Source organism: Coregonus lavaretus (genome assembly GCF_964263955.1).
Source record: "Coregonus lavaretus genome assembly, chromosome: 6".
In the NCBI taxonomy this organism is placed as follows: domain Eukaryota; kingdom Metazoa; phylum Chordata; class Actinopteri; order Salmoniformes; family Salmonidae; genus Coregonus; species Coregonus lavaretus.
In genome coordinates this window covers 22752373-22779777 of record NC_139993.1, presented here as the reverse complement: position 1 = coordinate 22779777, position 27405 = coordinate 22752373, and the positions used below count along the sequence as shown (strand labels likewise).

The following is a 27405-nucleotide window of genomic DNA, read 5'->3' as shown; positions in this document are numbered from 1 at the left end:
CAGACGAGTCCCAAGACGCTTGTGGGGGTCGTAGACCAAAACATTCGGACGCTACAGACAATTTAGTGAGAAGACCGATTTTCAGGATGTCTCATGGTCTGACAAACACCGCTCTAGCTCTATCACCTTTCACCACAGTATATTTAGCTTAAACAGATGGATTTTTTGTATTATTTTGCTAATTAGATTTCCACTGGGGCACGGACATCGATTCTAGTGGGTTAAGTTAGATTGGGAGCGGCGGTGAACAGCAATCTTCAAGTCTATCCACATATTTTCAATGGGATTCAAGTCTGGGCTTTGGCTGGGCCACTCAATGACACATTCTTGTTCTTCGCCCCAGTCTAAGGTTGTTTGCACTCTGAAGCAGGTTCTCATCAAATATTTACTAGTATTTGGCTCCATTTATTGTTCCCTCTATCCTTACAAGTCTCATCCAGTCCCTTCAGCTGAAAAGTATCCCCATAGCATGATGCTGCCACCACAATGCTTCAGGCCAAAGAGTAACATTTTGGTCTCATCAGACCACAGAATCGTTTGCCTTATGCTCTGAGTCTTTCATGTGCCTTTTTGCAAACTCCAGGCTTCAGTCTGGCCACTCCAATAAAGCCCAGATTGGTGAAGTGTTGTAGAGACTGTTGTCCTTCTGGCAGGTTCTCCCATATCAGCCAAGGAACTCTGTAGTTCTGTCAGAGTGGTCATTGGTTTCTTGGTCACCTCCCTGACCAAGGTCCTTCTTGCCCGGTTGTTCAGTTTGGTCAGACGGCCAGCTCTAGGCAGAGTGTGGGTAGTTCCATATTTTTTCAATTTTCAAATGCTGGAGACCACTGTGCTCTTGAAAACGTTCAACACTCTAGAAATTGTTTTTTAACCTTCCTCAAATAAATGCCTCATTACAATTCTATCTCAGAGATCTATGGACAGTTCCTTGGATTTTCTGCTCTGACATGCACTGTCAACTGTGGGACCTTATATAGACAGCAGTGTTTCTTTCTAAATCATGTCCAAACAATTGAATTGGCCACAGGTGGACTCCAATCAAGTTGTAGTCACATATCAAGGATGATCAAAGGAAATTGGATGCACCTGAGCTCAACTTGGAGTGACATAGCAAAGTGGCGTTAATACGTATGTAAATAAGATATTTATGTATTTCAATAAATTTGCTAACATTTCTAAAAACATGTTTTCACTTTTTCATTATGGTGTATTGTGTGTAGATGGGTGAGGCGGAAAAAAATCTGTTGTGTTACAGCCTGAATCTATAAATTCAGGCTGTAACACAACAAAATGTGGAATGTGTCAAGGGGTATGAATACTTTCTGAAGGCACTGTAAATTGCATCCAGATTGATTTAGACTTCTCAGAGTGTATATTAAGGCAGAGTGGTAAATACTTTCATCCTGTTGTCGTGACATTTCCCTCTGTAACCTCTGACTGTGTGAGTTACATTGTAAGGAATTAGAAAAATTACACTGCATGTGAATCAATCTGCTGTGAGCTAATGGGTAGATTCTATCGCAGTACCATGAATGTTCCTACTTTTGAAGGTATTGAGGTTGCTTGGTCCTCTGGTCATATGCTCTCACTATTAGTCTGCAGAGTGTTAGCTAAATGACAAACAGGTACAGTATAGTTAGAAATGTAGTCTGTTTTTGTTGTTTAAGACACCTCACTTTGTCGCTGTCATGCCAAACATGACAAAAGAGTTGGCCTGTTGATAAAAAACTAACTGGTACTCGTGCTAGTTATAAAGTCACCACAGGGCATGAGGGCAATGTCATATTTGGCAGATATTTCTGCCTATCAAGCATTGATATCAAAGGCAAATTTGAGCTACCTGTGGGTCTTAGCTCAGGATTTACGCGGTAAACCTATGCATTCGGGAAGTATTCAGACCCCTTGACTTTTTACACACTCTAAAATGGATGTAAAAAATCAATCTACACACAATACCCCATAATGACGAAGTGAAAACAGGTTTTTAGATTTTTTAGCAAAATTTATTTTTACTTATTTGTTAAAAATATAAAACAAAATACCTTATTTACATAAGTATTCAGACACTTTGCTATGAGACTCGAAATTGAGCTCAGGTGCATCCTGTTTCCATTGATCATCCTTGAGATGTTTTTACAACTCGATTGGAGTCCATCTGTGGTAAATTCAATTGATTGGACATGATTTGGAAAAGCACACACCTGCCTATATAAGGTCCCACAGTTGACAGTGCATGTCAGAGCAAAAACAAAGCCATGAGGGCGAAGGAATTGTTCGTAGAGCTCCGAGACAGGATTGTGTCGAGGGTACCAAAACGTTTCTGCAGCATTGAAGGTCCCCAAGAACACAGTGGCCTCCGTCATTCTTAAATGGAAGAAGTTTGTGGAGATGGGAGAACCTTCCAGAAGGACAACCATCTCTACAGCACTCCACCAATCAGGCCTTTATGGTAGAGTGGCCAGACGGAAGTTTGGAGTTTGCCAAAAGGCACCTAAAGGACTCTCAGACCATGAGAAACAAGATTATCTGGTCTGATGAAACCAAGATTATACTCTTTGGTTTGAATGCCAAGCGTCACGTCTGGAGGAAACATGGCACCATCCCTACGGTGAAGCATTGTGGTGGCAGCATTACGCTGTGGGGATGTTTTTCAGCGGCTAGTCAAGATGAACGGAGCAAAGTACAGAGAGATCCTTGATGAAAACCTGCTCCAGTGCGCTCAACACCTCAGACTGTGGTGAAGGTTCACCTTCCAACAGGACAATGACCCTAAGCACACAGCCAAGACAACGCAGGAGTGGCTTCGGGACACGTCTCTGAATGTCCTTGAGTGGCCCAGCCAGAGCCCGGCCTTGAACCCGATCGAACATCTCTGGAGAGACCTGAAAATAGCTGTGCAGCGACGCTCCCCATCCAACCTGACAGAGCTTGAGAGGATCTGCAGAGAAGAATGGGAGAAACTCCCCAAATACAGGTGTGCCAAGCTAGTAGCGTCATACCCAAGAAGACTTGAGGCTGTAATCGCTGCCGAAGGTGCTTCAACAAAATACTGAGTAAAGGGTCTGAATACTTGTGTAAATGTGATATTTCAGTTTTTGTCTAAAAACCTGTTTTTGCTTTGTCATTATGGGGTATTGTGTGTAGATTGATGAGGGAAAAAACCTATTTAATCCATTTTAGAATAAGGCTGTAACGTAACAAAATGTGGAAAAAGTCAAGGGGTCTGAATACTTTCCAAATGCACTGTAAATAGGCCCAGCACTGACTTGAATGGGACATTCCCATTCAAGTCAAAGTTTTCTAATGTTCTAATAGTTACAGTGGGGAAAAAAAGTATTTAGTCAGCCACCAATTGTGCAAGTTCTCCCACTTAAAAAGATGAGAGAGGCCTGTAATTTATATGAATTAAAAATCCAGAAAATCACATTGTAGGATTGTTAATTAATTTATTTGCAAATTATGGTGGAAAATAAGTATTTGGTCATCTACAAACAAGCAAGATTTATGGCTCTCACAGACCTGTAACTTCTTCTTTAAGAGGCTCCTCTGTCCTCCACTCGTTACCTGTATTAATGGCACCTGTTTGAACTTGTTATCAGTATAAAAGACACCTGTCCACAACCTCAAACAGTCACACTCCAAACTCCACTATGGCCAAGACCAAAGAGCTGTCAAAGGACACCAGAAACAAAATTGTAGACCTGCACCAGGCTGGGAAGACTGAATCTGCAATAGGTAAGCAGCTTGGTTTGAAGAAATCAACTGTGGGAGCAATTATTAGGAAATGGAAGACATACAAGACCACTGATAATCTCCCTCGATCTGGTGCTCCACGCAAGATCTCACCCCGGGGGGTCAAAATGATCACAAGAATGGTGAGCAAAAATCCCAGAACCACACGGGGGGACCTAGTGAATGACCTGCAGAGAGCTGGGACCAAAGTAACAAAGCCTACCATCAGTAACACACTACGCCGCCAGGGACTCAAACCCTGCAGTGCCAGACGTGTCCCCCTGCTTAAGCCAGTACATGTCCAGGCCCGTCTGAAGTTTGCTAGAGTGCATTTGGATGATCCAGAAGAGGATTGGGAGAATGTCATATGGTCAGATGAAACCAAAATAGAACTTTTTGGTAAAAACTCAGCTCGTCGTGTTTGGAGGACAAAGAATGCTGAGTTGCATCCAAAGAACACCATACCTACTGTGAAGCATGGGGGTGGAAACATCATGCTTTGGGGCTGTTTTTCTGTAAAGGGACCAGGACGACTGATCCGTGTAAAGGAAAGAATGAATGGGGCCATGTATCGTGAGATTTTGAGTGAAAACCTCCTTCCATCAGCAAGGACATTGAAGATGAAACGTGGCTGGGTCTTTCAGCATGACAATGATCCCAAACACACCGCCCGGGCAACGAAGGAGTGGCTTCGTAAGAAGCATTTCAAGGTCCTGGAGTGACCTAGCCAGTCTCCAGATCTCAACCCAATAGAAAATCTTTGGAGGGAGTTGAAAGTCCGTGTTGCCCAGCGACAGCCCCAAAACATCACTGCTCTAGAGGAGATCTGCATGGAGGAATGGGCCAAAATACCAGCAACAGTGTGTGAAAACCTTGTGAAGACTTACAGAAAACGTTTGACCTGTGTCATTGCCAACAAAGGGTATATAACAAAGTATTGAGAAACTTTTGTTATTGACCAAATACTTATTTTCCACCATAATTTGCAAATAAATTCATTAAAAAAAGATTTTCTGGATTTTTTCTTCTCATTTTGTCTGTCATAGTTGACGTGTACTATGATGTACTATGATGAAAATTACAGGCCTCTCTCATCTTTTTAAGTGGGAGAACTTGCACAATTGGTGGCTGACTAAATACTTTTTTTCTTCACTGTATTCTATTACATATGGTTAAAACCACCATGTTTTTTCACCAAGGTGATTGAGGGGATGAGCATGAACGCATCATCCGAGAGAGACCTGGCGTCGCTGAGCAGACTGACCACCATGCTGGTCAGGGTCCTGGAGGCCAGTCCGGACATCCTCACATCCACCGACGTCCTCTTCCTCACGGAGATGATGAAACTGGACTCCACCACCACCACCACCCAGGAGGTCAACCATGCCCAGGGGAGCCTAGACTCTGCCGAGGCCATGGTCTCCATTGCCACCAACTACCTGAAACTGGCCAGTCTCATCCTGGATCCTAAGATGGCCGCCCAGTGGCTAGGTCGGCCGGAGGACGTTGTACGTGTTCAGTGTTCACACGTTTATATCATGTATTATACCAGCAAACAAAACTGGTCAGGTTGTATACTGGTCGTATAAGGAAATACTGGTTCTATAAGGAAGTTGTAATCTGACCACATAACAACAGGAACATTATGTATTTTTCATGACTTCTTGATCTTGTCGTGAATAAATATGTCATTACCTGGTTGTAACAGAGACCAGTTCGTTGTATTCTGGTTGCATGACCAGTTTTCAACCTGAAAATCCCATTTTGGTAATATGTTTTTGTTTCACACAAATGCGAAGGTTTTCAATATGCTCACATTGAAGCTGTTGCTTCTTTATTGACTAAGTTGATGTATTTTTTTCTTCCATACAGGCTACTGTGGGACCATTCACTGTGGTGGAGAGCATTGATAAACTGACTGGAGCTTTAGCAGATGTGCTATTTGCAGAGGGGAAAAGCTTTACACTCTCAATGGAAAACATAGGTAATGATATTGCTTGCATCAGTCTTTTTATAGTGTTGCTAAACATCTTTAAAATGAGGTCTTATTAAGGATAAAATGTATGTGGTTAAGAACTGGAGATAGAAGCAAACGAACTAGAGAATAGAGGTGATAGACAAGACATGACAAAGAAAAGGAGTTCACTTTGCAGTGGTATTGTCACGATCGTTATGAGAAGCGGACCAAGGCGCAGCGTGATAGGCGTACATACTTTATTAAAGTGTACACAACACGAACAAAAACAACAAAACGATACGTGAAGTCCTAGGTAATACAACAAACCATACGGAACAAGATCCCACAAAACTAAAATGCCAAAAGGCTGCCTAAGTATGGTCCCCAATCAGAGACAACGAGCTACAGCTGTCTCTGATTGGGAACCACCCTGGCCAACATAGAAATAAACGATCTAGAACAAATCCCATAGAAAACTAAACATAACAAGTCCACACCCTGGCTCAACATTTAAGAGTCCCCAGAGCCAGGGCGTGACAGGTATTAGATGACTCAGTCTGTCGGAGTATAGTATTTGAATCAAATCAAATGTTATTTGTCACATGCAGAGAGAAAGAAAATAGAGAAATAATAGAAAAGTTATAACATGTAATAATAAAAGTAATAATATATACACAATGAGTAACGATAACTTGTCTATATACAAGGGGTACAAATACTGAGTTGATGGGCAGGGGTACGAGGTAATTGAGGTAGATATGTACAGATAACTAGGAACAAAGTGACTAGGCAACAAGATAGGTAATAAACAGTAGCAGCAGTGTTTGTGATTAATCAAAAAAAGTTAGGGTAAATGCAGATAGTCCGGGTAGCTACAGTGAGGGAAAAAAGTATTTGATCCCCTGCTGATTTTGTACGTTTTTCTCACTGACAAAGACATGATCAGTCTATAATTTTAATGGTAGGTTTATTTGAACAGTGAGAAACAGAATAACAACAAAAAAATCCAGAAAAACGCATGTCAAAAATGTTATAAATTGATTTGCATTTTAATGAGGGAAATAAGTATTTGAACCCCTCTCAATCAGAAAGATTTCTGACTCCCAGGTGTCTTTTATACAGGTAACGAGCTGAGATTAGGAGCACACTCTTAAAGGGAGTGCTCCTAATCTCAGCTTGTTACCTGTATAAAAGACACCTGTCCACAGAAGCAATCAATCAATCAGATTCCAAACTCTCCACCATGGCCAAGACCAAAGAGCTCTCCTCGGTACCGCTTGCCGCTCAAGTTTTTTCGTTTTTTTGTCTTATTTTGTTTTGTTTCACAAGAAAAAATATTTTACATCTTCAAAGTGGTAGGCATGTTGTGTAAATCAAATGATACAAACCCCCAAAAATCAATTTTAATTCCAGGTTGTAAGGCAACAAAATAGGATAAATGCCAAGGGGGGTGAATACTTTCGCAAGCCACTGTAGATCATGGAAAAAGGCCGCACTTGACCGTTGCACTTGAATCATTCCCACGGTGAATGGCTAGGCCCGCTACGCTGTGAAAACACATACTATTGCAGAGACTTTGATATTTCTGGCCGCAATTGAACTGTTGAAAACAATGTGTGGGAGGCAGAGGCACAGAAACTCACATCAATACCTTTGTCAGATAAGACTGTTGAACAAATAATGTATTATATTGTTAGCAATCAAGAGGAAACTGACTCAACGACTCAAAACTCCCCAGCTTATGCTCTCCAAATGGACGTTAGCTGTGAGGGCCGAGATGCCCATGTGTTGACTTTTGTCTGCTATACATGTCAGGGGATGCTATTCACGAGGACATATTGTTCTGTCTCACGATTCCCGAGCATGGAAGAGCACAGGGGATGTTCAGTGTGCTGCGTGCCTATATTGACGAAAAACAGAATCCATGGGGTCGAATGGTGGGCTTTTTTACAGATGGGGCTCTATCTATAGCGGGATGGCGGGCAGGCCTCTGCACTCTAGTTATGAATGTGTCTCCCTCTGCCATATGGACACATTGTATGATACCGAGAGCAACTGGCAGCAAAAGAGCTGAGCACAGAACTCTGCAGCAGGTAAGCACAGATATACTGCAGCAGGTAACTTTGATTGTAAACTACATCAAACCACATCCACTGCACGCCTGTTGAAAAGAAAATGTGTTTCCTTGCCTATGTAACAGACATATTTGGGAAACTGAACAAACTGAAGGCAGGGGAAATGCAGGGGAAATACAAAAACATTATACTGATGAGTGACCGAATCAATGGATTCAGAGGAAATAATTCTTATTTGAGAGAGTATTTCAAAAGCGAATCACTCAGCTGTGCATGTTTCTAACAGAAAACAGCATCAGTAAGTGCCCCACACGAGTGATGACTGCTCACCTCCAACGCTTGGAAGAGAACTTTGGGACCTACTTTCCATTCCGTTTGACTGTGATACTGGCTCAGTTGACATGCCGGTAAGTGAAATGGAACAGCTGATCGAGCTGTCATGTGACCGAATGCCTTCACAGGTCAGTTTTGGTTATTGACTCAAAGGGAATACCCTGCCGTCTCCCTCTGAGCATTAATGCCACGATCAAAACAACTGGGAACTCGGAAATCTCAGACTTCAGTGTGTTCAAGACAACTGGGAACCCTGACAGGGATCTTTTTTTTTTTGGAACAGTCATCCAACTCGGAATTCAAACTCAGGAACTCGGGCCTCTTTCTAGAGTTCCGACCTGAAGATCACTGACGTCATGATTTGACCTCGTATTTTTCAGAGTTCCCAGTTGTCTTGAAAGCACCATAAAACTCATAGTACCCTTCGCCAGCTCTAATCTGTGAAGCTGGTTTCAGTGCTCTCGTCTGCATAACAACCAAATATCGATTCAGGTTGGATGTGACAGAATAGATGAGGTGTGTGTTGCCCTCTGACTTTGAGAAGCTCCGACGCAACATGCATCAAGCACACCCATCTCCTTAGCGGTGGTGAGGTATGATACATTATGTCAGACTAATTTGCAATTGACTGTCATAGCCCCACATTAAAAGTATGTGATGGTTGTGTTGAGAAGACAATCAGAAATACTGTTAGAATGTTTTTCAATTGATTGCCATAGCCCCAAATAAAAAGTAAACATTGGCTGTTAATTACATACACTACATGACCAAAATTGTGTGGACACCTGCTTGTCGAACATCTCATTCCAAAATCATGGGTATTAATATGGAGTTGTCCCCCATTTGCTGATAAACAGCCTCCACTCTTCTGGGAAGGCTTTCCACTAGATGTTGGAACATTGCTGCGGGGACTTGTTTCCATTCAGCCACAAGAGCATTAGTGAGGTCGAGCACGGATGTTGGGAGATTAGTCCTGGCTCGCAGTCAGTGTTCCAGTTCATCCCAGAGGTGTTCGATGGGGTTGAGGTCAGGGCTCTGTGCAGGCCAGTCAAGTTCTTGCGCACCGATCTCAACAAACCATTTCTGTATGGACCTCGCTTTGTGCACAGGGGCATTGTCATGCTGAAACAGGAAAGGGCCTTCCCCAAACTGTTGCCACAAAGTTGGAAGCACAGAATCTTCTAGAATGTCATTGTATGCTGTAGCATTAAGATATCCCTTCACTGGAACTAAGGGGCCTAGCCCGAACCATGAAAAACAGCACCAGAACATTATTCCTCCTCCACCAAACTTTACCGTTGGCACTATGCATTGGGGCAGGTAGCGTTCTCCGCCAAACCCAGATTTGTCTGTTGGACTGCCAAATGGTGAAGCATGATTCATCACTCCAGAAAATGCGTTTCCACAGCTCCAGAGTCCAATGGCAGCGAGCTTTACACCACTCCAGCCGACGCTTGGCATTGCACATGGTGAACTTAGGCTTGTGTGCGGCTACTCGGCCATGGAAACCCATTTCGTGAAGCTCCCGACTGTTAGTCAAAGCTCAAACCAAGTTTATTCACCCACTGGGTCAAACAGCTGAAAAGACAAAGACATGTTTCTACCAGCACAAGTATTTATACCCTCCTTTAGGCGGAGTCTCCTGCTTGCATCTCTAAACATTACATCTTTGTTGCTGGGCAGGAAGTTAAGTGGTGTGTGTAATAAAACGGTTCCTCCTCCCTTCATCTGACCTGACCTCAGCCCACATTCCTCACTAATCCACAGCTATCCAACCTTATCAGTGACCGCAACCAAGTGATTGCCTTTTCCCTCACTTAGTAACTTTCCAGACCCATACTTCTTATCCAACCTCCATTGACCCCATCATATACATTGCTCATACAGTGGGGAGAACAAGTATTTGATACACTGCCGATTTTGCAGGTTTTCCTACTTACAAAGCATGTAGAGGTCTGTAATTTTTATCATAGGTACACTTCAACTGTGAGAGACGGAATCTAAAACCAAAATCCAGAAAATCACATTGTATGATTTTTAAGTAATTAATTTGCATTTTATTGCATGACATAAGTATTTGATCACCTACCAACCAGTAAGAATTACGGCTCTCACAGACCTGTTAGTTTTTCTTTAAGAAGCCCTCCTGTTCTCCACTAATTACCTGTATTAACTGCACCTGTTTGAAATCGTTACCTGTATAAAAGACACCTGTCCACACACTCAATCAAACAGACTCCAACCTCTCCACAATGGCCAAGACCAGAGAGCTGTGTAAGGACATCAGGGATAAAATTGTAGACCTGCACAAGGCTGGGATGGGCTACAGGACAATAGGCAAGCAGCTTGGTGAGAAGGCAACAACTGTTGGCGCAATTATTAGAAAATGGAAGAAGTTCAAGATGACGGTCAATCACCCTCGGTCTGGGGCTCCATGCAAGATCTCACCTTGTGGGGCATCAATGATCATGAGGAAGGTGAGGGATCAGCCCAGAACTACACGACAGGACCTGGTCAATGACCTGAAGAGAGCTGGGACCACAGTCTCAAAGAAAACCATTAGTAACACACTACGCCGTCATGGATTAAAATCCTGCAGCGCACGCAAGGTCCCCCTGCTCAAGCCAGCGCATGTCCAGGCCAGTCTGAAGTTTTCCAATGACCATCTGGATGATCCAGAGGAGGAATGGGAGAAGGTCATGTGGTCTGATGAGACAGAAATATAGCTTTTTGGTCTAAACTCCACTCGCCGTGTTTGGAGGAAGAAGGATGAGTACAACCCCAAGAACACCATCCCAACCGTGAAGCATTGCTTTGGAGATGCTTTTCTGCAAAGGGGACAGGACGACTGCACCGTATTGAGGGGAGGATGGATGGGGCCATGTATCGCGAGATCTTGGCCAACAACCTCCTTCCCTCAGTAAGAGCATTGAAGATGGGTCGTGGCTGGGTCTTCCAGCATGAAAATGACCCGAAACACACAGCCAGGGCAACTAAGGAGTTGCTCCGTAAGAAGCATCTCAAGGTCCTGGAGTGGCCTAGCCAGTCTCCAGACCTGAACCCAATAGAACATCTTTGGAGGGAGCTGAAAGTCCGTATTGCCCAGCGACAGCCCCGAAACCTAAAGGATCTGGAGAAGGTCTGTTTGGAGGAGTGGGCCAAAATCCCTGCTGCAGTGTGTGCAAACCTGGTCAAGACCTACAGGAAACGTATGATCTCTGTAATTGCAAACAAAGGTTTCTGTACCAAATATTAAGTTCTGCTTTTCTGATGTATCAAATACTTATGTCATGCAATAAAATGCAAATTAATTCCTTAAAAATCATACAATGTGATTTTCTGGATTTTTGTTTTAGATTCCGTCTCTCACAGTTGAAGTGTACCTATGATAAAAATTACAGACCTCTACATGCTTTGTAAGTAGGAAAACCTGCAAAATCGGCAGTGTATCAAATACTTGTTCTCCCCACTGTACATGTACCCATTAACTTCTAGTATAGCAAGTTTTTCAAATTACAACCCAACACCATGAACGGTTCTTGTGCTGACATTGCTTCCAGAGGCAGTTTGGAACTCGGTTGTGAGTGTTGCACCTAAGGCCAGATGATTTTTACGCGCTTCGGCAGTCTCGTTCTGTGAGATTGTGTGGCCTACCACTTCGTGGCTGAGCCGTTGTTGCGCCTAGACGTTTCCACTTCACAATAACAGCACTTACAGTGAGGGAAAAAAGTATTTGATCCCCTGCTGATTTTGTACGTTTGCCCACTGACAAAGAAATTATCAGTCTATAGTTTTAATGGTAGGTTTATTTGAACAGTGAGAGACAGAATAACAACAAAGAAATCCAGAAAAATGCATGTCAAAAATTTTATAAATTGATTTGCATTTTAATGAGGGAAATAAGTATTTTTTCCCTCACTGTATAGTTGACCAGGGCAGCTCTAGAATGGCAGAAATTTGACGAACTGACTTGTTGGAAAGGTGGCATCCTATGATGGTGCCACGTTGAAAGTCACTGAGCTCTTCAATAAGGCCATTCTACTGCCAATGTTTGTCTATGGAGATTGCATGGCTGTGTGCTCGATTTTATACACCTGTCAGCAATGGGTGTGGTTGATATAGCCGAATCCATTCATTTGAAGGGGTGTCCACATACTTTTGTATATATAGTGTACTTTTTTTCACATGGTTGGTGTTCAGATAATTTTTTGATATCGAAATGGGGTCATGGGCCAAGAAAGTTTGGGAGCCCCTGGTCTATGACTTGGGTGGCTGGAGTCTTTGACAATTTTCTGGGCCAGGCACCGCCTGGTATAGAGGTCCAAGGTGGCAGGGAGCTCGGCCCCAGTGATTTACTGGGTCGTACTCACTACCCTCTAGCGCGTTGCGGGCGGATGCTAAGCAGTTGTCATACCAAGTGGTGATGCAGCCAGTCAATATGCTCTCAATGGTGCAGCTGTAGAACATTTTGAGGATCTGAGGGCCTATGCCAAATCCTTTCAGCCATCGTAGGTGGAAGAGGCAGTTCGTGCCCTCTTAATGACTGTGTTGGTGTGTGTGGACCATGATAGATCCTTAGTGATGTAGACACCAAGGAACTTGAATCTCTCGACCCGCTCCACTACAGCCCCGCCGATGTGAATGGGGGCTTGCATGGCCCTCCATTTCCTGTAGTCCAAGATGAGCTCCTTTGTCTTGCTGACGTTGAGGGAGAGGTTGTTGTCCTGGCACCACACTGCCAGGTCTCTGACCTCCTCCCTATAGGCTGTCTCATCGGTGATCAGGCCTACCGCTGTTGTGTCGTTGTATACTCCTGAGTGGCGCAGTGGTCTAAGGCACTGCATCGCAGTGCTAACTGTGCCACTAGAGATCCTGGTTCGAATCCAGGCTCTGTCGCCGCCGGCCGCGACCGGGAGACTCATGGGCGGCGCACAATTGGCCCAGCGTAGTCCAGGGTAGGGGAGGGAATGGCCGGCAGGGATGTAGCTCAGTTGATAGAGCATGGCGTTTGCAACGCCAGGGTTGTGGGTTCGATTCCCACGGGGGGCCAGTATTAAAAAAACATGTATTCACTAACTGTAAGTCGCTCTGGATAAGAGCGTCTGCTAAATGACTAAAAAAAAAAAAAAACGTAATGATGGTGTTGGAGTCGTGCGCGGCCACGCAGTCGTGGGTGAACAGGGGTACAGCACGCACCCCTGAGGGGAGCCGTGTTGAGGATCAGCGTGGCAGATGTGTTGTTGCCTACCCTCACCACCACACATCAGGAAGACCAGGATCCAGTTGCAGAGGTAGGTGTTCAGTCCCAGGGTCCATAGCTTAGTGATGAGCTTAGAGGGCACTATGGTGTTGAATGCTGAGCTGTAGTCAATGAACAGCGTTCTCACATAGGTGTTCCTCATGTCCAGGTGGGAGAGGGCAGTGTGGAGTGCAATAGAGATTCGGTGGTATGCGAATTGGAGTGGGTCCAGGGTGTCTGGGATGATGGTGTGGATGTTGCCTGTAATGCATGGCTTCTCGTTGGGAAATGACAGTTACGATCACTGTGTGGACGACGTCGTCGATGCACTTATTAATGAAGCTGGTGACTGATGTGGTAAATTCCTCAATGCCATCGGATGAATCCCGGAACATATTCCAGTGTGTGCTATCGGAACAGTCCTGTAGCTTAGCATCCGCTTCATCGGACCACTTCCACATTGGGCGCGTCAGTGGTACTTCCTGTTTTTGCTTGTAAGCAGGAATCATGATGCTAGAGTTATTTGGCAGATTTGCCAAATGGAGTGTGAGAGAGAGCTTTGCATGTGTTTCTGTGTGTGGAGTAATGGTGATCTAGAGTTTTTTTGCCTCTAGTTGCACAGGTGACGTGCTTGTAGAAATGAGGTAAAATTGATTTCAGTTTCCCTGCATTAAAATCACTGGCCACTAGGAGCGCCACCTCTGGATGAGCATTTGCTTATTTGCCTTTGGCCCTTTACAGCTCGTTGAGTGTGGTCTTAATGCCAGCGTCGGTTTGTGGTGGTAAATAGACACACTGTTTTTTCACAGAAACATTTTGCACAAACACAGTCTTTACAAAATGATGTCCTGAATGTGAGCAGTTTATTTTTGGATGCATTGTTCAGCCATTCACAATCATCCAAACCGGAAAATGTAGGCTACATTAGTCCTAGCGCTAACTGAGGAAAGATTGACGTAACACAAGCGGTCATATTTAGCTAACTCTCGGCTGACAGAAACCACAATATGAATTAGCTAATAGCAATTACTATTTACAATTCATCACATCACGGGTGAGCTCACCATTGATCGAAATAATTGAGCAAAACACTTTCTAAAAATCGAAAGTAATCCGATGATGGGTAGTGTGTGCGCGCCACAATGTTTTTTTCCCCCACGTCAACCAAAGATAAGAAGAGGAGACAAGATTAGTTTTGTCTGTTTGCAGTACGCATGTTGAAGGGGGTGTGTCGTCTACGATCATTCACTTTGCTTCATTCACTTATGGAAGTTTACTCGAAAGATGAGTGAACCATTCCTTCACCTCATTATAACATTGGTATAACAGATGTTTACGTGACACCCAGAATGCATTGTATATTGTCAACAAACATGGCGCAACACATAGCTGGCAGATAGCTTAGCATTAGCTCATTGTAATCAGTACAACCTATTTTACACACATCATAGGTGTCCATTACAATCTATTCAATAATTGGAATGCATTATTTGTCACCAGTACTTGAAAACATGAATAAAACTGTAAATACATTATGCTCCATACATACATACGATATACAGAAAATAAGGCACATACTTTGATAGGAATGCACACATGTCCAAAGTTATTATTTCTAAGGAAAACAACAATGAAGGCAATGCGAGCGCCAGCCAAAAAATGTGCCAGTTCGTGCAAGACTGCGCAAATGTCAGCATACTGGATCTGAGGAAACACTGGGGAAGTGCTTGGGCTCTCCTCAAAGAGAGAAGTTTGTCCGGCACAGTAAAGCCTCAAACATAAATTGTCCGCAACAGTGAAATGGGCTACTTCTATGTGAATTAATGAGGAGGCGGAACACACGTCAATTCAAACTGTTAGAAAATAAAACTTCTTAGAAAATAATTCAAAATAATTAGAAATTAGAAACATAGCCTATAGATAATTAGCAGGCAGCGCGTGTTAAATGTCCTGTTGCGTAACAATCACATTTTGGAACAGTGAATGCATTCTTATTTTCTATTTTATTTTTTTTATTTTTACTTTTTACCCCGTTTTTCTCCCCAATTTCGTGATATCCTTTTGGTAGTTACAGTGTTGTCCCATTGCTGCAACTCCCATACGGACTTGGGAGAGGCGAAGGTCGAGAGCTATGCGTCCTCCGAAACACGACCCGCCAAGCCGCACAGCTTCATGACACACTGCACGCTTAACCCGGAAGCCAGCCGCACCAATATGTCAGAGGAAACCTGCATGTGCCCGGCTGCCACAAGGAGTCGCTAGAGCGTGATGGGACAAGGCCATCCCAGCTGGCCAAACCCTCCCCTAACCCGGACGACGCTGGGACAATTGCTTGCCGCCTCATGGGTCTCCCGGTCGCGGCTGGCTGTGACACAGCCCGGGATCAAACCCGGATCTGTAGTGATGCCTCTAGCACTGTGATGCAATGCCTTAGACCGCTCCCCAGTGAATGCATTCTGACATCACGGGCATAAAACAACTCATGCTGGGGTGACCATTAGAGATATTTGGAACTCAAGTGTGAAAAGGTTAATATTAGAGATTGTGCACCAGCTGTTGTTAACAAAGAGACACACCTCCCCCCTTGAGCTTACCCTAAGCTGATGTTCTGTCCTGCCAATGCATAGAACAACCAGCTAGATGTACTGTATATTATCCATGTCCTTGTTCAGCCACGACTCTGAGAAACATAGGACGTTACAGTTCTTCAGGGCCCGTTGATAGGATAGTCTCAAACGGAGCTTGTCCAGTTTGTTCTCCAGTGATTGTACGTTCATCAATAGAACAGAGGGACAGAGTTGTGGGTTTTTGGGCCAAATATATGTGAATTATAAGTGAGCTTGGACAAACACACGTGTTAAGCCCCTAGAGTCAATGTTTGCGCCCCCGCGGAAATCTAAGTAGCATAATAAAATAATCCCCATCAAAATCCGTCAGTTTAACCTAGAGCAGTGATTCCCAACTCCTCGAGTACCCCCAACAGCACACACTTTTGTTGTAGCCCCGGACAAGCACACCTGATTCAACTTGTCAACTAATCATCAAGCCCTCCATGAGTTGAATCAGGTGAGTTTGTCTGGGGCTACAACATAAATGTGTGCTGTTGCGGGTAGTCGAGGAGTTGGGAAACACTGAGCTAGAGATATCTCAATCCACCGCATCAGCCAATGTTGCCCTTCCCCATTTGCGGTGAAAGGTGGCATAGCTAGAGCGGTGTTTGTCAGACCAGGAGATCTTTTCACAAAAACGACCGTAGCGTTGGAATGGTTTTGCTTACAAACTATGGCCCCTCTCTGGAAAGATGAGACTCACAATGGTGTTCTTCGTTTTGCTCTACGACCCCCACAAGCGTCACAGAACACGTCTGAAGTTGGTACAGCCGATCTGCCAACTTCTGTCTGTAGCATCCGAACAGGTTGGGCTACACACTAATAATAATAAAATGTCTCTCAGATATAGGACAAACACTTCAGAACAAACTTCCTTTTGATTTGTTGGGGGACTATCTGTTTATCAATGTATGAAGCTGTTATTCAATGCATTTATATGGTCTATTAGCAGTAAGGCCAAATTCAATGTTTCATCAAAAAAATATAACATATATATTTTTGATACCTTAAGGGTTCCTAAAATTCAAAATCAAATAGATAAATGATCCTTGGTATGATCATCTTAAAACAATTCCATATGTTATCACGAGTCCAATTTCTCTGTAATGTTCCTGTATTATTTTATAGGAGTCCAATTTCCCTGTATTTCCTTTGTTCCCAGATGTGCACGTGGAGGCACGGAAGCTGTCCCAGATGAGCTGCAGCTGTGTGTTTAAACCGTCAGTTTTTGGCGGCCACAGTAGCAGTAGTGGCCAGGACGAGCTGCTCATCCCGGACACGGAGGTCCAGAGACTACACGACTTGGGTAACACTCATTCATGCAGATGAACACACACACACGCAAGCGCTCACAAACACACACACACACACAGACACTCACACTAGGGTTTAACTCTAGAATCAGTACCCACTAGAGAACGTTGCCAGGCGTCACTTTAGCATATGCATCAGATGCATATCAACCCGCAAGGTGCAGCAAACATAAGCACCAAGTCTTGATAAATAGAGCATAAACTATTATAAAGGATTAATTGCATGAAGAAATATTCGTGGAAATAAATAAATAAATAGTTATTTGTTTAGATAGAGTCAAGGATATGTTTTGTATAATTCTACAAAGTCCTAGAAAAAACGGAGGCCTATAGCCTATTTTTGTTTCCCTTACAATAAAAACATTATAGTGTATTCCATTTGATTAACTTTATTTGTAGATTTGATTAGTAATAGAGTTACAGTAATTAATAAAGTCCAGTTACAGCTTCTTTTGAGAAAGTAGAAACGAAAAAGGTAATACAAATATAACCAGCCAGGTGCACAGGTGAAATTATTTGCCGTATTCCTAAACAAAAGCACCAGTGCATGAGGATTGTAAAGGATGAATTGCATAAATACATATTTGAGGAAATACTGTTTATTCATGACAAGATATAAAAACACTAACTTGTTGATTGTATCGGACACTGTATTGTGCCCTTACGCATGAATCAATCTCGTCTTCTCTTTATGCTTCTGTCCACAGTCAGCACACAGCTTCGAGGCTTTGTGTAAGAAAGCCCCACAAACAAATTGGTTGCACTGCACACAGTTTAAATGGGCCTTGTTTTGTATGCACCTCTCTGTATAGGTTGCGTGGCATGGTCTCTCGGATAAAGTCCACTCCATACCTATCAGACCAAAATTACTCTACATCCATGCTCTTTCCGCCGTACGCCCCGCGGACATACAAGAGTGCAATAAATGCTTAGAGTTCATCCATAGACATGTCCCACATACTCTTTCTTTTTCTTTGCAAATGAGCAACAGTACAATCTCTGATGTGCTGCGACATCTGCATGTCACAAACTCGTCACTCTTTTCTACCCAAACCGTGCCATCCCTCCCAGACTCCTGTCTCACCGTGGCAGTTGGGATCACCATCTCAGTTGGCTCTGTTCTGGTTTTTCTGCAGTGAGGCTCAGTCATCGGAGGCGGAGGCTCGAAGTCAACATCAGAATCAGATGAAGACTCTTCATCAGCAACGTCAATTTCAAGCTCAATATCTGATCCTCTATCCGACTCCAAATCTAAATTCTGCAGTATTTGCAATGCTGTCAGTGCGTCCATTCGTTTGGTTTGGCTTGCCGTTTTGAACTACACACATTGTATGTTGTACTCAGTGTCTGATTTGAATCTCTGAGGGGAAATTATATACCTTTTCCAGCCTTTTATAATAAAATAATTAGACCGCCCACAATTCTTCATCAATACACTGTTCTAAATTCAATCATCCTCTTCACCCTCATCATTCAGATCAATCAAATTCAATCACCCTCTTCACCCTCCTCATCATTCAGTTCATTGAAGTCACATGCACCATTTTTTTCTATCGGGTTTCTTTCGCCCATTCATCCATTGACGACAGAATAGCACATTTAAAATTTACATTTATTATGTTACTAGTTTTTGCTTAGTAGCTAGATCAATGCTGCGGTGTGAGTGGTCATGTGCTGAATGTGGACAGCACGGATATTCTTGGAAAAAGTTACATTTGGAAATAGAGCTGCACCTCTTGAATTTTGAGTTATTTGACAAAGGTAAGTGTCATAGAAAGTGCAAAATATGCTCTTTCTGATACTATATAGAAATCAAAATGTTTTACCTGCAAGTGACTCGTAAGAACGATTTGATAAAGTGATGCTCCTTTCCCTGCATCTCTAAATTACAAGATGCGCCCATCTCTTCCTGTACAACTTTGACAACTGATAGGCCTAATATTGTCACTCATCAGATTATTGTGAATTTGATCTTGTCTATAGGCTAACTCATATGATGTGTGAAATTAGTTTCGGTATAGTTTAGTTGTAGATTTGATGGGCCGGCTGTTCAGGCTGACTGGCATCGTTTGTTTCCCGCTCATCAACTTGGCTGGAGTCAAGGATATGTTTTGCATTATTCTAAAGGCCTACTGCAACACATAGCATGTTTTCGTTTCCCTTACAATACATTTGATTAGTAATAGAGTTATAGTAAATAAAACGGTCCCATAACAGCGTATTTTTACAAAGTAAAATGTAAAAGAGAATGGTAACAACCCCCAAGGCGCACTATCAAATGATTTGCTGCTGATAAATAGGCATAACACAAACTCATCATTACACTATTGTCTTTCTAAATTAAACCAACCTCTTCACCATCCTTATCTTTCAGTTAGGCCTAATTTAAATTCAATTATGAAGCATCGCCAAATCATCCATTTGTCATTCATTCAGTGAAGAGTGAGAGACGCGTTAGCACATTGTCTTGGCGGGTTAAGTTGGGAATAGGTGTGAAAAAAAACAGATATACTGAACAAAAATATAAACACAACATGTAAAGTGTTGGTCCCATGTATCATGAAGATCCCAGAAATGTTCCGTACACACAAAAAGCTTATTTTGCTCAGATTTTGTGCACAAATTTGTTAACATCCCTGTTAGTGAGCATTTCTCCTTTGCCAAGTTAATCCATCCACCTGACAGGTGTGGCATATCAAGAAGCTGATTAAATAGCATGATCATTACGCAGGTGCACCTTGTGCTGGGGACAATATAAGGCCACTCTAAAATGTGCCATTAAGTCACACAACACAATGCCACAGATGTCTCAAGTTTTGAGGGAGCGTGCAATTGCCATGCTGAGTGCAGGAATGTCCACCAGAGCTGTTGCCAGATAATTAAATGTTAATTTCTTTACCATAAGTTGTTTTAGGGAATTTGGCAGTACGTCCAACCTGCCTCACAACCGCAGACCACGTGTAGCCACGCCAGCCCAGGACCTCCACATCCGGCTTCTTCACCTGCGCAGGGGCAGTCATGTGACAAAAATTCAGACAAAAGAGGGGTTCCCTCAGACGATCCCTGTCACGTTCGTTGAATACAGGATTGGACCAAGGCGCAACGTGGAATGCATACATGTTTATTCACTAAGATAACACACGACAAAACAACAAAAGCAACGTAACGTGACGCTCACAATGGCTACCAACAAGAGTCAAGATCCCCAATCAGAGACAACGATCGACAGCTGCCTCTGATTGAGAACCACACCCGGCCAACATAGAAATACCAAACATAGAATGTCCACATAGAAATACACATACATAGATATTCACACTCTGACCAAACCAACTAGCGAACTCTATGTCAGGGCGTGACAGTACCCCCCCCCCCCCAAAGGTGCGGACTCCGGCCGCAAAACCTAACTTAACAGGGGAGGGTCCGGGTGGGCATCTAGCCTTGGTGGCGGCTCCGGCTCCGGGCATGACATCCTCTCCCTTACTGCCTCCCCGTTGCACCGCTGGTCCGGTCTGGATCTCGGCGCGATGCTTCCCCTCTCAGTCCTCCCACGAAGCACCAAGCCCTGTCTGGGCCCTGGTGTGGGAGACCCCAACCCTGGAGAGGGGCTGACGTCTGGGCCTGGACCGGAAATCCCCCCGCGATGCACCAAGCCCTGTCTGGACCCTGGTGTGGGAGGCCCCGACCCTGGAGAGGGGTTGCTGTCTTGTTCTGGAGTGTAGCCGCTGACCGGAGCTGAACTGGACCCCGGTGGAGCGGACTGCTCTGGCTCTGGACTGGAGCAGCTGACCGGGGCTGGACTAGGCACCGGTAGAGCGGACTGCTCTGGCACTGGAGTGGAGCCACTGACCAGAGCTGGCCTGTGCACCGGTGGAGTGGACTGCTCTGGCACTGGAGTGGAGCAGCTGACCGGAGCTGGACTGGGCACCGGTGGAGCGGACTGCTCTGGCACTGGAGTGGAGCAGCTGACCGGAGCAGGACTGGGCACCGGTGGAGCGGACTGCTCTGGCACTGGAGTGGAGCAGCTGACCGGAGCTGGACTGGACACCGGTGCAGCTCCTCTCTCCGTGCATCCACTAATTCCTTCTCCCTAAGGGCCTCCTGCAGCGCCTCCTTTTGAAGGGAGCTCTCCTGCTCTATCCTCGCTATCAGCCCCCGTAATGTGGTGGCCTCCTCTCTCAAACTACTGATCCGCAGGTCTTGGAGGACCTCTAAAATAGCGGCCTCCTCTACAGTCAGCCCTTTCATGGCCTCCTGCTGCTTCGTCGACCACCCCGTGTGCCCCCAATTTTTTTTTCTTGGGGTTGCCTCTCGGGTCTCCTTCGTCGTTTCGCATTTTGGAGTCGCCGTCTTTTCTCCCTCGCTGCCTTGTTTGCTCCCAAGGAAGGCGATCCATACCATCCTGGATCTCCTCCCATGTCCAGGTTTCCTCCTTTTCCTGGCCACGCTGCTTGGTCCGTTGGTGGTGGGATCTTCTGTCACGTTCGTTGAATACAGGATTGGACCAAGGCGCAGCGTGGAATTCATACATGTTTATTCACTAATATAACACACGACAAAACAACAAAAGCAACGTAACGTGAAGCTCACAATGGCTACACACAAACAAGAGTCAAGATCCCACAACATAGGTAGGCAAAATGGCTACCTAAGTATGATCCCCAATCAGAGACAACGATCGACAGCTGCCTCTGATTGGGAACCACACCCTGCCAACATAGAAATACCAAACATAGAATGTCCACATAGAAATACACATACATAGATATTCACACCCTGACCAAACCAACTAGCGAACTCTATGTCAGGGCGTGACAATCCCGCAGGTGAAGAAGCCGGATGTGGAGGTCCTGGGCTGGCGTGACTACACGTGGTCTGCGGTTGTGATTAGGGTCTAATTTATTTATTTCAATTAACTGATTTCCTTATATGAACTGTAACTCAGTAACATTTTAATTTAAATTTTAGTCATTTAGCAGAAGCTCTTATCCAGAGCGACTTACAGTTAATGAGTGCGTACATTTTATTTATTTTTTCATATTGGTCCCCCGTGGGAAAAGAACCGACAACCCTGGCATTGCAAACGCCATGCTCTACCAACTGAGCTACACTTAGAAATTGTTGCATGTTGCATTTATATTTTTGTTGAGTGTAAAAAGGCTCTAAATACTTTTTTGTTTGTGATTTCAAAATTCAGACAAATGTGCAGTGTAAAATACAAACATTTAGGAAAATTCAGGTAAGGAGCAGGACATGGGATTTTTTGGGGGCGTTTTTATTTTATTTACAAAATCAAATGTCAGTGGCCGTTGGCCTAGGGTGGTTCTAATGTTAATGGCGAGAACCAAATTACTGGGATTTCCTAACCCAAACGCACTCCCTTTTCCCAGGATAAATAATTGTGAGAAACCGGTAAATTATAATAAGTAATTTCTATGAGCAGCATGACGTGAAATGGAACTGTTAAATTATATGCAATGTCTAAATCTGTCTTCATACAGCCTTCTCTGCTCTTCTATCTGCATGATTAATAATCAATGCTCAGGGTGTGTGTGTGTTGTTGTAGACTACCGTATTTACTTACACAAAGTCACCATAAATTCAAAGCTCACGCATTGTTTATGCTGAAACTGTTCACCCGACCTTGAAATGCAGTTAGTACGGTAACAAAATTGGCTCCAACTTTTGAGCTACCGGTAAGCCTCAATAGTGTGTGATTGTAGCCCGAGCATCCCATTGGTTCCTGCATGAACGACCCCCCCCTCAAGCATCCCATTGGTTCCTGCATGAACGCCCCCCCTCGAGCACGCCATCTTCATGCTTGTGTGACACTTTTGATATTTTGGATTTCCCCTGATTGTCTATACAATTAAAATGTGGGTCCAAAGGGAATAAAATTATTATCTGAGTTTTCTGGGGGGCGAAGGACACTGTCTACCGGTGTCACTCCCGACTCATCTTCTGTGGGGTTTATTGACGGTTGGCATCCAACGTTACGGTGCATTACCGCCACCTACTGTACAGGAGCGCACCCGCCTCCCTCTGCCTACCGGAGGCCTAGCTTAAAAATGGACCAATAGAAGTATAAAGAGGGGTTCCTGCAGATGCAGGAATGCCCACAAGCAGGAACGCCACAATTACAGCCTTCTCATAGGCCTACCTGCTTTTATTAATTCAATTTGTTTTGTCTGTGTGGCAAAGCTTTACAAAAATGAATGCCAACAAGGCCGAATGCAAAAGCCGCTGAAAATCCTGTAAAGGAATTCAGCCTGTTTGAAGCAACAAACAACCGGTCACCGATAGCCACGATCTAGGCCACCTCCGTGGCGGCCAAGAGTGCTTTCTCAGTCTGTGGCCAATTTGTGACGAAGATCAGATACCGCCTGAGTCTGGGAAGTATTGATGCACTGTGCTTTTTGAGAGCCCACTTCAGCAGAATTTTTTTAAGTTAAACAGGTACGGCCTATAGCCTATGCAAATTATTTTTTTGTTTGCTACAGGGTAGGGTTACCAGGTTATTTTACATAGCCTATAGCCTAAGTTTGTGTGTAGAATGTTATTCTACATTTGTTTGGCTGGGTCTTGAGAATCAGTCCGCTACAATTACAGTTAGGCCTACTTACAATTATAGTTAGGCCTACTCTGTTTCTGACCAAGTCTGTTTTCCATGTTGAAAAATAATGCGAAAACCGGGGGTCTTTTAATGAACTCAAATTGAAGAAGCAAGTTTTATGAAAATGTTTGTTTTTCTGTCCTGAATAAAAGTAATAATGTAAAAGAATAATGGCTGGGTCTTCACTTGTTTATTGAATTTTATTATATAGTCTACTTTTGTGTAGCCAAGAGCTCACATTTCATAAATTTTATGCTGTGACTAAATAAACATTTTAAAACCTTCAGAGATGATCATATACTTTATTGCTAGAAATTGGCCTATCGTTGATTTTTAGGCTAACAAATGATAATGAATGCAACAAATAAATGTTAGCTTTTATGTAAAATATAGCATACCTTAGAATGCCACATGATTCGCGGCGGGTTTAGATGTGCGGCCAATTGATCAACCGTAGTGCTATCCATGGTGCTGAATCTCCATTACAGTTTATCTGTTTGATTAGCGGAAAATCAGATATGTTCTCTCTAACAAAATGACCACAATAAGCAAAGTAAAAACAGCCACAACCTTCCCAAATTCTCCCGATAGCCATTAACAAGGGGAGAGAAAAAGACCAAGCTGCATCGTTCAGTCAAAGCTAGGCTACAACGAATGTAATTTTCACTAGACTGTATTAACCCAATAATATTTTTATTATTTTTTTCACAGTGGTATAATCATTTTTTCCCCCACTGGTATTATATGCTTTTAAATAGCACTTCCGGTTTGAACGGGAATAGCGGGAAACTAATTTAACTAACACTCGCGTCAGTGATGTATTTTATGATGACATTTCTTTTATCACCCATTTTGTTTGGCAGGTCACAAGGAAGTAATGTTCATCCATACGTACTACAGCCATCTCATGGAGATCCAGTCTAGGATGGAGCTGAACACTTCTCCAGAAGACCAGAATGAAAACACAAGGTCTGGTTTCCTTACACCTCCAATTTGACATATTAGTAGAGAATGTCATCCAATACAATGAAGGACAATGCTTTGACATAATTATAGTCAACTCTTCAGAACCTCCAGATCTTTTGGGGAATTAAAATGCTACTCCTACATGTGGAGAATACATAGGGAATACATTATTGGATTATATCTGAAAACAATCTTTATCTACAAGAAAAATGACCAATGTTTTCTACACTTTACACTTCAAGTAGTCTGATCTTAATCGGATAAGATCTGATTTTGGTTGCTAACTAGCTCACATGAACAGAAAGGCCTAAAGGTTACATCTACTGGATGATTGCTCCCCGCAGTATCCTCCCTGGTTGCCTGGCCACTGCAGTCATCTCAGCCACCGTTCGAGACCCCTCCAAGGCCCAGAACATCCCAGTGGCCATCCACTATACTTTGTCCTCCTCACACATGGTAAGATCAATGTGTGCATCCCAAATGGCACCCTATTCCTTTTATAGTGCACCCTATTCCCTTTATAGTCCTATGGGCCCTGGTCAAAATTACTGCACTATATGGAATAGGGTGCCATTTCGGACATACCCATTACTGTATATGAAGGGGATAAACCCCACTGCTACACACTATGCTACTGCCTGCATGCTGATTCACACTATAGGGCCAACCTGAACCATAGAGTACTGGCTTGGATATTTTCATTTCACATTGTCCTTTCCAGCTCTGCTCCAGCAACTATGGTGATGAGTATCCAGGCCAGCCAGTGCAGCTTGGTTTGGCTTGGCTTGGCTCGGCTCTGCTCAGTAGTGTGAAAAGTGTATACATGTATGGGTGTGTGGTGTAACGTTGATGTGTATGTATTGTGTCTAGTGTGTGATATATGAGTTGGTGGCTCTCCTCCCAGACTTTTTCTTAGGCGGGGTTGCCAGATTCTCAAGAGCCTCAGAATCTTTGGGTTTCACTAACAAATGGTGCAATTCAAACCAATCATGGTCATTTTTACAGTGGTTGGATGTGGTTGGGAATAGGGTGAAGTAATGATTGAGGGAAACATAACGTTGTTATAGAAACTCTACAATACAGTACGTGTCATTGATTTTACATCTATTCACAAAGTCAAGAGTTGGCCCAGGTCTTTCTAGTAAGTTCCCTGGCCCGATCCCGTGTTGCTTTTGGCGCGTCCTGTCAAAGGGTGCGAGGAGAGAGAATGAGAGAGAAAGAGGGTGAGAAACATCTGTTTTTTGTTCTAGGTGGAGTATTCGCAGCGAGTCACGCCTGTTTGCGTGTTTTGGAATTTCACCCTAATGTAAGTATGACCACACAGTGCAGCTAAGTCAGACATCCCTAGAGTACATGTCAGTAGCGATAAGTCATAACATAACGTTGCATAGGGTTTGTATGTACAGTGGGGAGAACAAATATTTGATACACTGCCGATTTTGCAGGTTTTCCTACTTACAAAGCATGTAGAGGTCTGTAATTTTTATCATAGGTACACTTCAACTGTGAGAGACGGAATCTAAAACAAAAATCCAGAAAATCACATTGTATGATTTTTAAGTAATTAATTTGCATTTTATTGCATGACATAAGTATTTGATACATCAGAAAAGCAGAACTTAATATTTGGTACAGAAACCTTTCTTTGCAATTACAGAGATCATATGTTTCCTGTAGGTCTTGACCAGGTTTGGCCACACTGCATACAGACCTTCTCCAGATCTTTCAGGTTTCGGGGCTGTCGCTGGGCAATACGGACTTTCAGCTCCCTCCAAAGATTTTCTATTGGGTTCAGGTCTGGAGACTGGCTAGGCCACTCCAGGACCTTGAGATGCTTCTTACGGAGCCACTCCTTAGTTGCCCTGGCTGTGTGTTTCGGGTTGTTGTCATGCTGGAAGACCCAGCCACGACCCATCTTCAATGCTCTTACTGAGGGAAGGAGGTTGTTGGCCAAGATCTCGCGATACATGGCCCCATCCATCCTCCCCTCAATACGGTGCAGTCGTCCTGTCCCCTTTGCAGAAAAGCATCCCCAAAGAATGATGTTTCCACCTCCATGCTTCACGGTTGGGATGGTGTTCTTGGGGTTGTACTCATCCTTCTTCTTCCTCCAAACACGGCGAGTGGAGTTTAGACCAAAAAGCTCTATTTTTGTCTCATCAGACCACATGACCTTCTCCCATTCCTCCTCTGGATCATCCAGATGGTCATTGGCAAACTTCAGACGGGCCTGGACATGCGCTGGCTTGAGCAGGGGGACCTTGCGTGTGCTGCAGGATTTTAATCCATGACGGCGTAGTGTGTTACTAATGGTTTTCTTTGAGACTGTGGTCCCAGCTCTCTTCAGGTCATTGACCAGGTCCTGCCGTGTAGTTCTGGGCTGATCCCTCACCTTCCTCATGATCATTGATGCCCCACGAGGTGAGATCTTGCATGGAACGCCAGACCGAGGGTGATTGACCGTCATCTTGAACTTCTTCCATTTTCTAATAATTGCGCCAACAGTTGTTGCCTTCTCACCAAGCTGCTTGCCTATTGTCCTGTAGCCCATCCCAGCCTTGTGCAGGT

The 27405-nt window shown here is 43.9% G+C and overlaps 1 protein-coding gene across 1 annotated transcript in view; it reads left to right on the top strand.

The window, feature by feature from the left end:
• The window catches only part of LOC311131316 (adhesion G protein-coupled receptor D2), a gene marked incomplete at its 5' end in the record, with an annotated part of 177426 nt that overhangs the window by 32565 nt on the left and 117456 nt on the right, over positions 1-27405 (top strand). Inside the window, 6 exons of the mRNA XM_084164219.1 lie at positions 4932-5237; positions 5605-5716; positions 17108-17251; positions 24735-24840; positions 25182-25293; positions 26088-26143. Coding sequence (XP_084020345.1) covers positions 4932-5237; positions 5605-5716; positions 17108-17251; positions 24735-24840; positions 25182-25293; positions 26088-26143 — 836 coding nt within the window. The remainder of the gene's footprint in view (positions 1-4931; positions 5238-5604; positions 5717-17107; positions 17252-24734; positions 24841-25181; positions 25294-26087; positions 26144-27405) is intronic.